Source organism: Tursiops truncatus, chromosome 7, assembly GCF_011762595.2.
Source record: "Tursiops truncatus isolate mTurTru1 chromosome 7, mTurTru1.mat.Y, whole genome shotgun sequence".
In the NCBI taxonomy this organism is placed as follows: Eukaryota; Metazoa; Chordata; class Mammalia; order Artiodactyla; family Delphinidae; genus Tursiops; species Tursiops truncatus.
In genome coordinates this window covers 69,691,856-69,706,532 of record NC_047040.1, presented here as the reverse complement: position 1 = coordinate 69,706,532, position 14,677 = coordinate 69,691,856, and the positions used below count along the sequence as shown (strand labels likewise).

Below are 14,677 nucleotides of genomic sequence, written 5' to 3'. Positions count from 1 at the left end.
AGGCTGTAATTATAGTAAACAGTGATGCAGAGCCAGCAGCAGCCACAGTCTTAAACAGTAGCATAATTTGCGTGTCATCAGGAAAACAGTAGATATCTAACAGTAATTTATTTCTATCTTTTCAACTGCTAGGTTGTGCCCCAGCTGGTGATATTATATGGGACTTTTTAAAAGAAAGGGCAAACATTATAAGAGACTTTAGTTGGTGTCCTGAATTTATTTACTATTTGTTGAGGGTAAAAATATTTTGTAATGTGTTTCTAGGATATATATACATTTAAACATAGTGGTTTTTAAAAATAATTTTTAAGAAATTACTTTTTCTGTCATTTGTAATTAATATTTCCATATTGCCATGTAATTGATGAATTGCTGTCATCCTTTCTTGCTTATTTACTCATTTATTTAACAAACATTTATGGTCTGTTGTGTGCCAGGTGCCATGAATGTAGAACAACAACAACAAAAGTCTTAGGGAGTTCCCTGGCAGTCCAGTGGTTAGGACTGTGCTTTCACTGTCGAGAGCCCGAGTTCAATCCCTGGTTGAGGAACTAAGATCCCACAAGCCACACCAAAAACTAGAAAAAAAGAAAAAGAAAAAAACACCTTAGATCTTGCTTTTAACAACCTCACCTCTAATGCGGGATTTAGATAAGTAAACAAAGTTGTAAGTACTGTATAATGAATGCTGTGATACAGGTGTGCACTAGGAACTGTGGGCACGCCTAGGGTTGTCTTTTACCTGCTGCTTCCGAAATTTTAATGTGAATACGTATCACCAGGGATCTTGTTGAAATGTAGATTCAGTAGACCTTAGGAAGAGAGTCTCAGGTCTAGCATTTAATCATTGCCTTAACTCTAGCCAGAGGTAGTGTGGAATTAAATGTTCAATCATGATAATATTATAAATAATACTGGCTTGGTTAATTCTCGTTTGATATAATTTAAGTGGTCTTTGTAGCTCTCTTTTATTTAAAATATACTAAAAGTAAATAGAAGAAGATAAAAATGGCTTTCACCTAGTTCATCCCTGTTAACATTAAAAAAATTAACTGCTGATATTTAAAATTCAAAAATCATAGAAAGGTAAAAAAGCAAGAACATTGCTCTACTCTTGTTCATAGTACTTCTCCTCAAAGGTAATCACTATTAATTGCTTCTTGTACATCTTTTCATAAAAATTTTAATGCCTAGATCTGCATGTAAATGTATGCCCTTTTTATATTTACATAAGAGGTATTATATACTGCATTCATGCCTTGCTTTTTTCATTTAATATATTTGGATCATTTTCCATATTATCAATACAGATTACTCAATCTTTTTAATCTCTTTAATGACTGCATCACATTTAGTTATGGATGAACTTTCATTTATTTAGCCAGTCTTGATAGGGATTTAGATTGCTTTGTGGGTTTTTTTGCTGTAAACATTGCTGCAATAATCATTTACACATATATTTTGGGATTATTTTGTAGGTATTCATGTAGGATGAATTTTTAGCAGTGGAATTTATGTGTCAAAGAGAGCAAACTTTTTTTTACTTTTATAGATTTTGCAAAATTGCCTTCATAAAATGTTTTGGTAATTTATACTTCCCTCAACAATGTACGAGAATGCTTATTTCCCCCAAACCTTTGCCACACAAAATCATCAAACTTGTAAAAATTTCGGCTAATTTTGTAGATGCAAAATAAATCTCAGTGCTGTAATTTGTATTTCTCTAATTATTAGTGAGATTGAACATTTTTTCATATGTTTTTAATTTTTTCCTGAGAACTAACTGTTCATTTCCTTTACCTGTTTTATTTCAAGTCATTTTTTTACTTGTGTTTTTTAATGCCTTAAACTGGTGGTATATTATTCTGTGTGAATTACCTTTTTTAATGAAAAAACTACATAAATTAAATTCTTTCTGATGCTATTATAATATTTTAAATATAGAACTAAATTTGAAACAGTTTTTATATGACCTGGCAAATTTTGAGATTAAGAACCATCTACCTAATTTTTTTCTTCCAACTGCATCAAAAACCAAGTATTATTTTCAAGGATATAATATGTGTGCTCATCTTCTTTGATGACAGAAAAACAATATATGATAATATTCTCTACCAATTAGTGTTATACGTTTTGCTCTTTCATGATTAAAGAGTTGTTGATAAGGAATTTGAAGTGCAAACCTCCCTGTTTAAGGCTAGAGGCATCCGTCTTCAGCTGGTCCTAAGAAACAGGTGTCCCTGGCTGACTTGAAGGAAGGAGATCTGGTGGTTATGATGACTATACAGCTCTGGTTAGAATCTCTTTAATCAATTGCCGAGAAGTACTTTTTGGAAGCATTTCTTTTATATTTTTTTCTTCACTCTCATCCCTCAGAATAGAGCTGAGAAGTAAGATTGGAATATGCGTTTTGACAGGAGTAACTCCCTTATTATGAAAATGGTTGGTGATTTTTCACCTTCCAGATCAAATGGTGATCTATTCCTTTTAAGCAGTAACTTCCTTGTAACTTTCCCACTCTCATCAAGCTAGGAGATAGCAGAGCAATGCTAGAATCTAACTCTTTTCTTGTCACAATTGAGCAGGTAGAATTTTATCATGCTCTAATGGATTAACTTGAACAACATGTTTATCCTAAGCCATCAAAATATGTTGCTGTTTATTTATAAAGAATGAGAGAGATGACCCAGTTACTTATTAATATTCTCTAATGTTGTTAGATAGGACCTGTGTTCTTAGCCTTGCTTCTGGAACCTTATGCACGGTGCAGGTATTTGAGGCTCGGGAGACATCTGATGAACACAAAATAGTAACAGACATTGAAGAGGAGAGTAGATGAATTTTGGCTGAGACACAACACATCAGGGAAGAACAGAACGTGTTTACTGAGGACTTAGAAATGGAGTAGGGGGCTTCCCTGGTGGCGCCGTGGTTGAGAGTCCGCCTGCCGATGCAGGGGACGCGGGTTCGTGCCCCGGTCCGGGAAGATCCCACATGACGCGGAGGGGCTGGGCCCGTGAGCCATGGCCGCTGAGCCTGCGCGTCCGGAGCCTGTGCTCCGCAACGGGAGAGGCCACAACAGTGAGAGGCCCGCGTACCGAGAAAAAAAAAAAAAAAGAAATGGAGTAGGTTTTAAAGTGGTGGAAGTAATTTTGTTCTTGATGCCCTAGTTCATCTAACAAAACTAAGTTTAGTTAATTCATGACTCCATCTGATTTTTCAAATACAATTTAATTCTAATAAATCATAACCATTTGAAGTACTTCTTTCTTTTGATTAGTATTCCAGGGGGATTAATAATTTTCTACCCTAATAGTAGAAATAAAAAGGATATTTTATCAGCACATTGCACCTGCCACATATCACATCTTGAATAATTCATGCCCACTGTTGTTGCCAAGTAAAACTTAAGCAAAGTTTTAGGTTTTGAAGCTAAATTTTTGAATAATAATTATTTAATAAATGTTTGTGAAAAACAGCTGTTCCCTTTAAAAAACCCTAGAGGAAGCCATATGACAGAGCTAATGAAATCAACACAATTACAATGTCCTGCTTATAAATAACACATAATGTTATTAATAGAAAAATACCCAAAGATACCACAGCTGTGCAGTTGTGGAGACAACATGCTTGACTCACTGTGGTTGCCCTTTAAAAATGCTTCCCACAAATGAGCCCAGCAGAGGCAAAGAAAGGGATAGCAGTTAGGCCTCTGATACATACTTGGTAATGTGGAAAAAGATTTTTACATCAAAACAATTTTATTGATGATGTGAAGGTATTTGATATTTAAAATTGGTAAAGGATCAAGTCATCAGGATTTTTCAGTGCAATGTGAGGTGTGTAAATAATATGAATTAAGAACAGCTAATGTCAATAAACTCTAAGTGTGGATACATTTTAATACCCCTTTCCTCTTGAAATAGGTACTTTATGATTACATATGTTAATCTCTAGCCCCCACTCTAACCATGTTCCCCCTTCACCCTCCATATCCTTAACTCTACCCAAAAAGGATGTTTTCTCTTGAGAATTCATGACTTCCCCCAAGACTATCATTTTGGATGATATGGTAACTCCTTTACTCCCTTTTTGGGTAGAATCAGAGAATAAAAATTATTAGAAAAGTTAAACTAAATTAGTGAGAATAAAATAAACAGAAAGAGTTAAATTCTATAGAAATCATCTATCTCTAATTTGCAGAAGAATTTTATTTTGTAGATTTCTAATATGAGTATTGTAGAGGAGATTATCATCAACTTAATCCTCAAAGAATTCAGGAAACACCTATTTTATGTTGTTGCTGCTTAGTAGAAAGAGATTCCAATGTGTTAATTATGGATGAAAACAGACACAGACATACTGAAGGAAATGAAAATAATCTCAACAGAGTTTAAATCCACCCCTCCCCCATAGAAAATGTCATGCAGTTGGCCTACAATTTCTTTTTTTTTCATTGTCCGTCACATCTCATTCATGCCTGTGAGACTCTTGTTTGCTTTGGTTTGCTATTCAAACAAATGTCAGCTGAGTTTATTTGAAAACTGGAATAAATTGCAGCACTTTAGGTCATTAACTGCAACCAGGCATTTTGTAACTGACAGTATATTCAGTGACTACAAATCTTAAAACAGGATTTGGTGTGTTCTTAGACCTGCTAATTTCTATCTTTGGAGTATGAAATGGAATGAAAAACAGAAAAGAGAGATATACTTATGTATCTTTAAAATATATTCATTTAAATATCTTTTAAAGCTTTTGGCATCATTCTGGAGTTGGCATAAAACACTGAATCTTGAAATGTTTAGTAACTTGATATTTGTAACTTGTGGGTTCCTTTTTATGGAAAGTATCTTATGTTTCCTCCTGTAATACTCATAAAACCTATGCTTATATCAAACCATCCATGCATATAACTTATATTTGGCCATCCAAACTGCTTGGAACTCACAAGAGTCTCCATTCTTGGTCTAAAAGATCAAGCCCCCAGTTTGAAAGAAATTATTCTAAAGGAAGGAGTTTTTGTTTTTAAAATGTCTTCTCAGATAGACAAGTAGTTCAATGGAACAGAATAGAGAACTAAGAAAAACTAACCCAAGTGCAGCTAACTGATTTTTGACAAAGGTGAAGGAAGAATTGTCTTTTCAACAAATGGTACTGGAACAATTAGAGAGCTACATAGAGGTAAAAAATATTAACTTCAATCTAAACTTCACAGTGTATACAAAAATTAATTCAAAATTAATCATAAATCTAAAACATAAAGCTGTACAACTGTTAGAGAAAACATAAGAGAAAATCTTCAGGACCTAGGGCTAGAAGATGAGTTTTTAGGCATGACACCAAAAGCACAATCTTTTGAATAAAAGAAGAAAAGAAAATATTCTTAAATTGGACTTCACCAGAATTAAAAACTTTTTGCTGTGAAAAATCCTGTTAGAGGATGAAGACAAACTACAGACAGGGAGAAAATATTTGGAAACCATATATTTGACAAAAATATTATATCTAGAATATGTAAAGAACTCTAAATGTTCAACAGTATGAAAACAAATCAATTGGAAAAATGGGCCAAAAAAAGGCCTTTCAAAGAAGAGATACACATGGCATATAAACACATAAAATGGTGTTCAACATCATTAGTCATTAGGGAAATGTAAATTAAAACCTCTATGAGATACAACTGCACACCTAATAGAATAACTAAAGTAAAAAAAAAGTCATAATAGCAAATGCTGGTGAAGATATAGAGACACTGGATCTCTCAGCTATTGCTGGTGTGAATGTAAAATGGTAGGACTGCTCTAGAAAACAGTTTGATAGTTTCTTATAAAACTAAGCATGCATTAGTAAATATGACTCAGCAATCACAGTCTTGGGCATTTATCCTAGAGAAATGAAAACTTATGTTCACACAAAACCTCTACATGAATGTTCATAGCAGCTTCATTTGTAATCGCAAAAACCTATAAACAACTCATATATCCTTCAATGGGTGAATGGTTAAATAAACTTTGGTACATCCATACAGTGGAATACTTTTCAACAATAGAAAGGAACAAACTATTGATATATACAACAACTTGGATGGATCTCAAGGACATTGTGTTTTAGTGAGAAAATGTCTATCTCAAAAAGTTGCAAACTATATGATTCCACTTACATAACATCCTCAAAATGACAAAACTATAGTGATGAAGAACAGATTAATGATTACCTGGGGAAAGAAACAGGGTGAAGATTGGGAATATAAAGGAAGCTCATTTGTGGTGATGGAACAGTTTTGTATCTTGATTATGGTGATGGTTTTTACACACACACAAACACACGTACACCGCCCCCCCATATCTTCTCAAGATTCTTAATCTAAATATTCCCTTTCAAAGGAACCAAGATAAAATGATGTAGATGCTTCTTTACTTATTTAATTATTTTGACTGTTATCTGTAATTAAAATTTAACTATAAATTCCCTTAGAAGAAGGGGTTGGATCATTTTGCGTAGATCAAGAAGCCCATGGATATTTAAAAATGAATTTATTATTAGCGTTATTACAACTTACAAACAATATTATTGTATGGGTCAGACTATAGATTTATACTTAAGTAATTAAGAAACAATATGGTTTTTTAGTAATGTATCAACACTCTTTTCAGGATTTCTTGAGTGAAAATTTTAAATACAACATTTTAGTAGCAATTCTGTATAGAAAGATGACAGAAAGTACCAGAGCTCCAGAAAAGAGAAATCTATAGTCCCCCAAACAAAATTACACCCTTTTATGACCCTAATTCTTCTTTACCACACAACAGACTGGAAACTAGATTTCAAATCTAACAAGGTTCTTCAGTCAAAATAACACCAGCATAAGTGATGCTGTAAAGACTCCCTTCTTTTATTCTTTTTGTCTGAAAAAACACGTCATATGTGAGTAGCATATAAGGTGACAGAAGATTTAATAAAAGTTGTATCCACTCTCTTGGTACACCTTCTGTGGATAACATAAGATGAGAGGGAGAGAACACAGAACATTTTTCAACTTGAGATTTGTTCCAGACAAGAAGGAAAATTAAATGTTAAATCTGTTGTTTTCACTATAGGCTTTAGCATAAGATATCTTAGCTAAAAAAGTCCATAAATCCAACTGAAGTAATTGTATTATGGTAAAAAATGGGCACAGACTCTGGAGAAAAACAAGAACAGTTGGAGTTGATCTGGTTTGACAAGGTTAGTGACTAGGTGATCCTGGACAAGTTTTGAATGTGTTGAATTTGTCTCATCATTTTACAGATGAGAAAACTGTGGCCCAGAGAAGTTGAAAGACTTTCCCCTGGTCACACAGCAATTTAGATATAGAGTAGGGCCCCAAACCTAGATTTCTTTTTATTCCCAACTAGTCCAATACACTTTCCACAGTACTATCCCATTTCAAAATGTCTGTCAAGAGGTTGATCCTTGGAGATATTGACATTCACAATGTTACCATGTCCTTACTTTTATACCTGGCAAGAAATACTAGATTATTATATTTATCAAAAGTATATTCACTCTCACCATTAATTCTAATTAGGAACTTGATGCTGGTATGAATTGCTAAAATTTGTATCAGTTAGGATAGGCTAAATTATGCTAGAAAAAATATGCTGTCATTTCAAAAGCTTAAAATCACAAAGGTTTATTTATGGTTCATGATACATGTCCGTCATGAATCAGTAGAGGCTCTGCACCTAGCAATGAAAAACTCCAGTCTGGAAGTGGCACAGATAATTTCTGCTCACAATTCTTTGTCAACAGTGGCCTCACCCAGTTAAAAGAAAGCCAGGTAGTGATATCCTACTCTTTACTAAGAAGAGAGGGAGAACTAGTTATAGTTGGTGAGCAGTATTAATGACCATACCATGATCTGTGATGCATTATGGCCCTGTAAAGGGCTGAAAATCATTAAGATTCACTAATATGAAAAAATTCCCAACCGTGTAGACAAAAATACTCTATAAAATTGTCACCATTTGAAGAGATACTGTCAGTGATTTGTGCTTAAATATAAGTTTTTTCAACCTTCAAACACTCTCTAAACTTATGATAGGCATAAACATATGCCTGTAAATTTTTGGCAGGCATAACTGTTCTTCCCTACTAGTTTCCTTTTTACTTCCTGACGTTTTCGTCCTTGAACTCTGAGGACAGATCCATAGCTGTCTTTATCGTTCTTGGAACTCTACATACTAATCTTTCTGACTAGCCCTTTTGCTTAGTTTTTTTAGCTGGCCGATACACTGGTTCTTAACTATACAAGATGTCCTCTGTTGGAGTTGGAGTTGGATCATTTGATTACACAAAACAGCAATAAAATATCATATAGATAGGAAATTTGAGTGATATTGCATGGAGAGAGGAAGTTAGCGCAAAAGTGACAAGGAGAGAAAATATGAGGAAAATGGTGGGGGATGGAGAGAGGAGAGGCATTTAGGCTAGGCTTCATTAGAAATGGTGGAATTAATATGGTTATCTACTAAGATTAAAAAGCAAGTCCCTAAAAGAATAAGAGATTTAGTGCTAGTGCCAGAGCAGTAAAATCATCGATTTCTCTTTATCCCTTCCATTTATCTTAGTTAGAAACAATCTCAGATATTACTACTCATTTCACTCCAAGAAGGCAGTGGTCTCCCATTTGGCACCATGTTATCAAGGTTCTTCTATTCTCTGGCCCTGGCAGGAACACTCAGGGAATGGGGGCTGAGCTCAGTTCTCATAGATTTAGTCCCTAGGAAGTGACTACGATCACTAGATTTCATTCAAACAGGCCTAATAAGTATTTTTCCTACAGAATAGTCCCCAAATTATACTAGCTTCCCTAAAAATCAAAGGGCAAAATTGTCAAGAGATTCAAATATTGTTTTAAGACCTCCCACTAAAAGAAAAATGAGTACTCTTTCATTTTCTTTTGCATTTTTTAACCACCGTTATCTTTCCACGTAGTGTACTCTCTTTATTAGTTCTACAACAGATTCCCTGTGACCACTGACTAAACATTTATATTGATATATTTTTTCAGTGCTAGAAAGATTAATTAAAAAAACTGAGTTTTTGTTTGTTTTAAACATATCTTTCAATGACAGAAAGAATGTTTGTTAAATGGAATTAAAATGAAATAAACCAGATGACTTGGGCTGGCTTTTACATACTTCTGAAATCCTTGAAACCAAGAAGTAATGTGAATAGCTTTATACTTCTACCTTTTATTGTTGGGATAAAGGTTCATTCATCTACAATGTAATATTCAATGTGCTGATAATAATATTTATTTGTAACTTGGGAAAAATTCAAAATTAGGTAATTTAATGCCTGAAGGGAGATCTCTTAAAGTGAATGCAATGCATGTTCTATGGAAATATTTTTGCCGTAAATATCAGTGTCTTTATGGTAGTAAAATCATTTGTTTTATACTTATGGCTAAAATTCACCCCCCTTTCTTTTTTTTCATCTTGGAATGGCCTTCTTTTAATGTGCTTTGTTTTAAGAATAATTTTATAGCAGGGTAGTAGTGAAATAAGAACGTGTTGCAAATTTTAAAAAATTCTAATATTTATTTGTATAGGTGGTTGAAGTTTGAAGAAGATGTGGAAGATGGAGGGGAAAGGTGGAGCAAGCCTTATGTGGCTACTCTATCACTGCACAGCTTGTTTGAGTTGAGAAGTTGTATTCTGAATGGAACTGTGTTGCTGGACATGCATGCCAACACTTTAGAAGAAATTGCAGGTACATCCTTTTTTCTCCTTAGTCTATTTCACACTTATGGGTACAGCTGATTTTTTTAATTCCCTTTTTCTTATAATTCTATACACGTGTGACCTTTAGGAAATTAATTCTCGTGATCAGTGTATGAGACCTCAAAAATAACTTTGTTTTATCACCTCATTTAAGATAAAAGAAGTTGAATCTCAGAGAAATATGGTCTAACATGCCAGTGGCAAGTCTAGAACAAGAATCTCTTGGTTTCCATTTAGCATATATTGTTTTTCACCATCATATGTAATTAGACTGTCACCATTAGAAAATGGAAGGAAAAATCCATAAAGCTAGAGATTGATTTTTTCAATATTCAAATACATGAAATAGCCAAATGAAAAAGTTTCAGTAATTAGGAAAAATGTTAGCTTAGAATAGAACAGAAAGGTATGGCCATTTATTTTAAACTGAATTAACAATCTTGAATTCCAGAGGAGGCCAAGTGATGCAGTTTAGATTGGTTTATAATTGAAACTATGGCTTGTGTCTGGGATGAATGATTTGTACTAGAAGTCTATTATGGCTATATCACACAAGCAGTTATATTTAGGAAGCATCTTACTGTTACTCTGCAAATAAAAGCAAAGAACTCCTATATCTTTTCAGCTGGAAGACAAACATTTTAGCAAAAACAAAATAATACAAAAAAAACACGGAAATGAGTTTTGAAAGGGTATAAACGAAATGGTTAATGGAGATTTTTAAAAATAAAAACAAAGGTAGGACTCAGGCAGTTTTAAAAATTCCTAGTTCAGAAAAACATAAAAGCAGTTCCATGTGGAATTTATTTGTGGAGTAGGAAGACTTCAGAGAGACTTCAGTGTCTTAATTATATTGTAGAGATGGGGAAAAAACCCAAAACACTCTGTGTGTTTTTGGATCACATAAACGAGAAAATATTGTATTAGAAAAATAATGTATCTAATTTAATCTTCAGAATAACCTCATAAAGTAAGTGCATTCCCATATTTCAATAAGAAAATAGAAATTCTGAAACTTTCATGGTTCCAGTTCCATTTAAGGGTCTCTGACTCTAAGCTCCATGTTCCTTCTATTACACTACAACTACTGTCTGAAGAAAGAGATGGCTTGAAATGGTTGTTGTTAATTCCTTTAAAATTATTTATTTGGCTGTTGGTGCTGACAGGCATACATACATTGCAATATATGTGAAAAAAAAAAGTAAGCATGGAGAGATATTTTGGCTCACAATATTAAGCACAAACAAAAATACACACACACAAAAAAACAGGAAAGATGAGCTTTCCTCCCCTCAGTTTCATACAACACTTATAAAGAGATTACCCTTTAAAATACAGAACGAGAGCCTAAACGACGATATAAAGTTAAATACAGTATACTTTTTGGAAGAACACAGGATACAGTAACAGGTCACACTAAATCAAGACTTAAAGAAATGACTAACATGGAAATTAGCAAACTTCCTGAGAATGCTGGTATAGTAGCCTTCCAATTCAATTTCCTAGCTTTACATTATGGAGTATTGCTGATACCCAATAAAAATTTTTATGTTTTAATTATGAATGAAATGGCTGGGTTCTTCCTAGTACTTTGCAGTTTAGGAAGCTCTTTTTAGTAATTCTACAACTATCTTTTTGATATTCAAAACAAACTTGGGGCTTAGTATTATTATTGTTATCCTTCATAAATAAAGTGACTCAGAAGGTTAAAGGTCTTGCCCAAAATAAGGAGTTTATTTCTGCTACTTATGTCAGTGATGGCATTACCTTTGAAAATGGATTAATTCAAATGAGTTTTGGATTGGCTGTATGTAATGAAGCTGTCAAATTCCTCAACCAGGCAAAATTAACCTCAGAAAATTCTCTTCATAGTTTTACCAGGCTTTAAATTTCTTAAAACATGTAATTTCTAATGCTTTCTTTAGGAATTTATTTCTACCAGGAAATATTCTCCTGTTATAATTTGACTAAAACTCTGTTGTTTATCACCTTAGCTTGGTTTTGTTGTCTAAACTTATGCTTCCTTTCCCTAAACCTGCCCTCTTCCCCAAGCTCAACTCTGTAGAATATGTAAAGGTTGTTAGCTCTGTTGAATCTAGCTTTTTAAAGCAAATTACATTTTCTAAGTCTATTCTTACAAATGAAAGTAGTTCAGTGGAAGTCTCAATATCCCAAATAGGTTTTTAGTATTCTTTCTTCTCCTCTAATTAGTCTGTATTTTTCTGCCTCCAAAGTAGACCAGCTTTTTTAATGTCCCATTTTCAGTGTACAACAGTGTAAACTGCCATTCAGAAAAGGTCAGTAGTTTAGAGTTAACACCACGTAGAAAAATAGGATTACAAGTACCTGAGTTGATCGTTGTTTCCTTAGGTTCCTTTTCAATCATTAATGAGAAGAGATTCTCTCTCTTTGAGTAATTTTAATTTGGTGTATTTAATCCAAAGGTATTTATTTCTGCCCTCAATAAAATCTCATTAATAAATTTTCTCTGATAGCTTGTAATTATTTTTATTGTTTACTTATTGATATTTTTACTTTGTGACAATTTAGCTGTATTACGAAGTTTGTAGTAAATGTTTTACATTTTGAAGACTTCTAACTTTGTATTTTCACATCCATTACTATATTTTATTATCACAGAAACCTTATGAGGTAGGGAAGAGACTATTTCCTACATTTTATAAACAGATAAATAGAAAGTGATACATTACAGGTAACACTTGCAGAGATGGGAATAGTTTCTTTTGATTAATCTATAATCATAAATTTTGTTTTTTTCTATTTCATGATAATTTGGGACCATAGTGATTAACTTTAAGATTTGGAACTTTTTCTTCACCTCTTATTTATCATACTTTTCTATATGTTAGGCAGTTGCTAATGTATTAGTCGCTAGTTTCTGTTTTGCAAAAGCTAGATATAATAGTTTATCTTTAAGGGCTCTAAGCCCTCGTCCTTTGCAAATGCACAGGCTCTGCAGCTTAATGTTTTCTAGACATTTCCTAGTAGAGGAATATGACCCAGATATTGTTTTAGAATGGTCAAGGATTTTTATATCAATGTTCTGATATGTTTTTAATAGACTCTTAAATAATTCTTTAAAGAGATTTTTGTAGACTTAGCAGGAGAAAATCCCATTTGTATCTGGCAGGTCTGTCAAGAATTTCTGGTGTAATTAAAGTAGGATTTTCTTTTGGATAAAGTTAATTTAAAAGTGTCTATTTCCCAATGCTTTAAGGAACTCAGAATAAATGTAAACTTCTTCCTTCAAAATATTACTTAACTTTTCAAATCCAAAATTCTCCAGATATATTTTCTTATCCTGATTTATTCTGATATGTATATGTATAATTGTATTAAAAATGCTTCTCAATTATATTCATATAAATTATAGGAAATTTTACGGTTTATGTTAATCTCTTTTAAATTCAGCACCGTAAAGATTAATAATGGAAATATTACCTCTGTAGTGTGTCTACTTTAACCTATTGCTGTCAATGAGGGTAAGATATTAAAACCAAACCAAAGTTAGTACCATGGACAGATTAACAATCATAGTTCTCAACTCATTAAAACAACTCTTGCTGTTTAAAATCTTTCATCAAAGGAAAAATCCACAGTTTGCTCCACCGAATATAATCTGCAGATTTGGGAGTATGTTAATAGCCATATATATATATTTTAATGCCTATGCTATTACCATCCTTGGTCTGGAAAGTAAGTTTTCTTATGGTAATTTACATTTTTATTACATACACTCCTGTTAGTACTGTCAACCAAACTGTAAAATTTAGAACCCCCTATTGCCCACTTCTCCCCCAGCATCTTTGAAGACAATGGATTTTTAAGACAAAGCAATTATACGATCATCTTTAAAGAAGCGGAGATTTATATAGAGTCTGTAAAATCTCATGGTCTCTAGAGGCTTTCGTTCAATAGTCAAATGGATTGATCATGACAAAATAATTGCCTGATTAAGATGAAAAGTATTTTTTCACTTTCTGAGGTTTTTCTACACAAATACTGCTAGTTTTTCTGGAGCCTGTTTAGTGCTAGAAGACTGTGACCAATTTATCCCTTTTCTTCTTGCTTCTTCTCTTATCATCCAGATCCTGGCATTGAGCTTTGGCAGGCTGGACTGTATTATTTAGGCATCATAGCCTGCTGAGATTGTTGGTCTTGACTCTGGGCCTAAAGCCATTATGGCCCATTATCCTTTCTTACTTTTCAAGGTTAATACTAATATATATTATAGTGGTGAAGAGCACAGTGTAAGTGATTAGTGAATCACACTCGCTTTGATACTTAAATTTCACCTTAGCATAAGTTATATTCTTAAGCAAGTTGATTAACTCTTCCAGTTCATTAAGACATTGCTTGGTCATGTTATACCTTAGAGGAGTTTGCTATGTATTTCCGCGACTAATGAGCAGATGAGTGTTCTTTTCTATTTATCTTATGTAACTGTTTTATACAAAGACGTTATCTCTGAAAAACTTTGAAGCTAGTGACTTATTTTTCGTAGTGCTTAGGCCTGGAAAGATTGTGCTTTGATAAGAATGAAAAACTATAACCATGTGCATGTTTTATTACATGATTAATTTTTATTCTGATTAGAATATTGAACTGGGGATACATATCATGGTTTACAGATGAAACTGCTGCATGATGGTATCCTTTTGGTGTCTGAATAATCTACTTTACAACTCCTATCATGAAGTATATAATGCATATTTTATATACATTTTTCCATCTTAGCAAGGTTACAGTGTAAAGTCATGTATGTTGACAATTTATCATTTCCTTTATTTCAAACTAATCCAAGGGTTTTATAACTACTGATCTCAAAAAAACTGAGATATAAGTTTAAATATTCTACACTATCATACATTTTCAGAACTGGAAGA

The 14,677-nt window shown here is 33.2% G+C and overlaps 1 protein-coding gene across 2 annotated transcripts in view; it reads left to right on the top strand.

The window, feature by feature from the left end:
• SLC4A10 (solute carrier family 4 member 10) overlaps positions 1–14,677 on the top strand; it is a 224,765-nt gene that overhangs the window by 80,968 nt on the left and 129,120 nt on the right. For both annotated transcript variants that reach the window (XM_033860084.2, XM_073807645.1), the window contains exon 5: positions 9,599–9,759. In XM_033860084.2, coding sequence (XP_033715975.1) covers positions 9,599–9,759 — 161 coding nt within the window. The remainder of the gene's footprint in view (positions 1–9,598; positions 9,760–14,677) is intronic.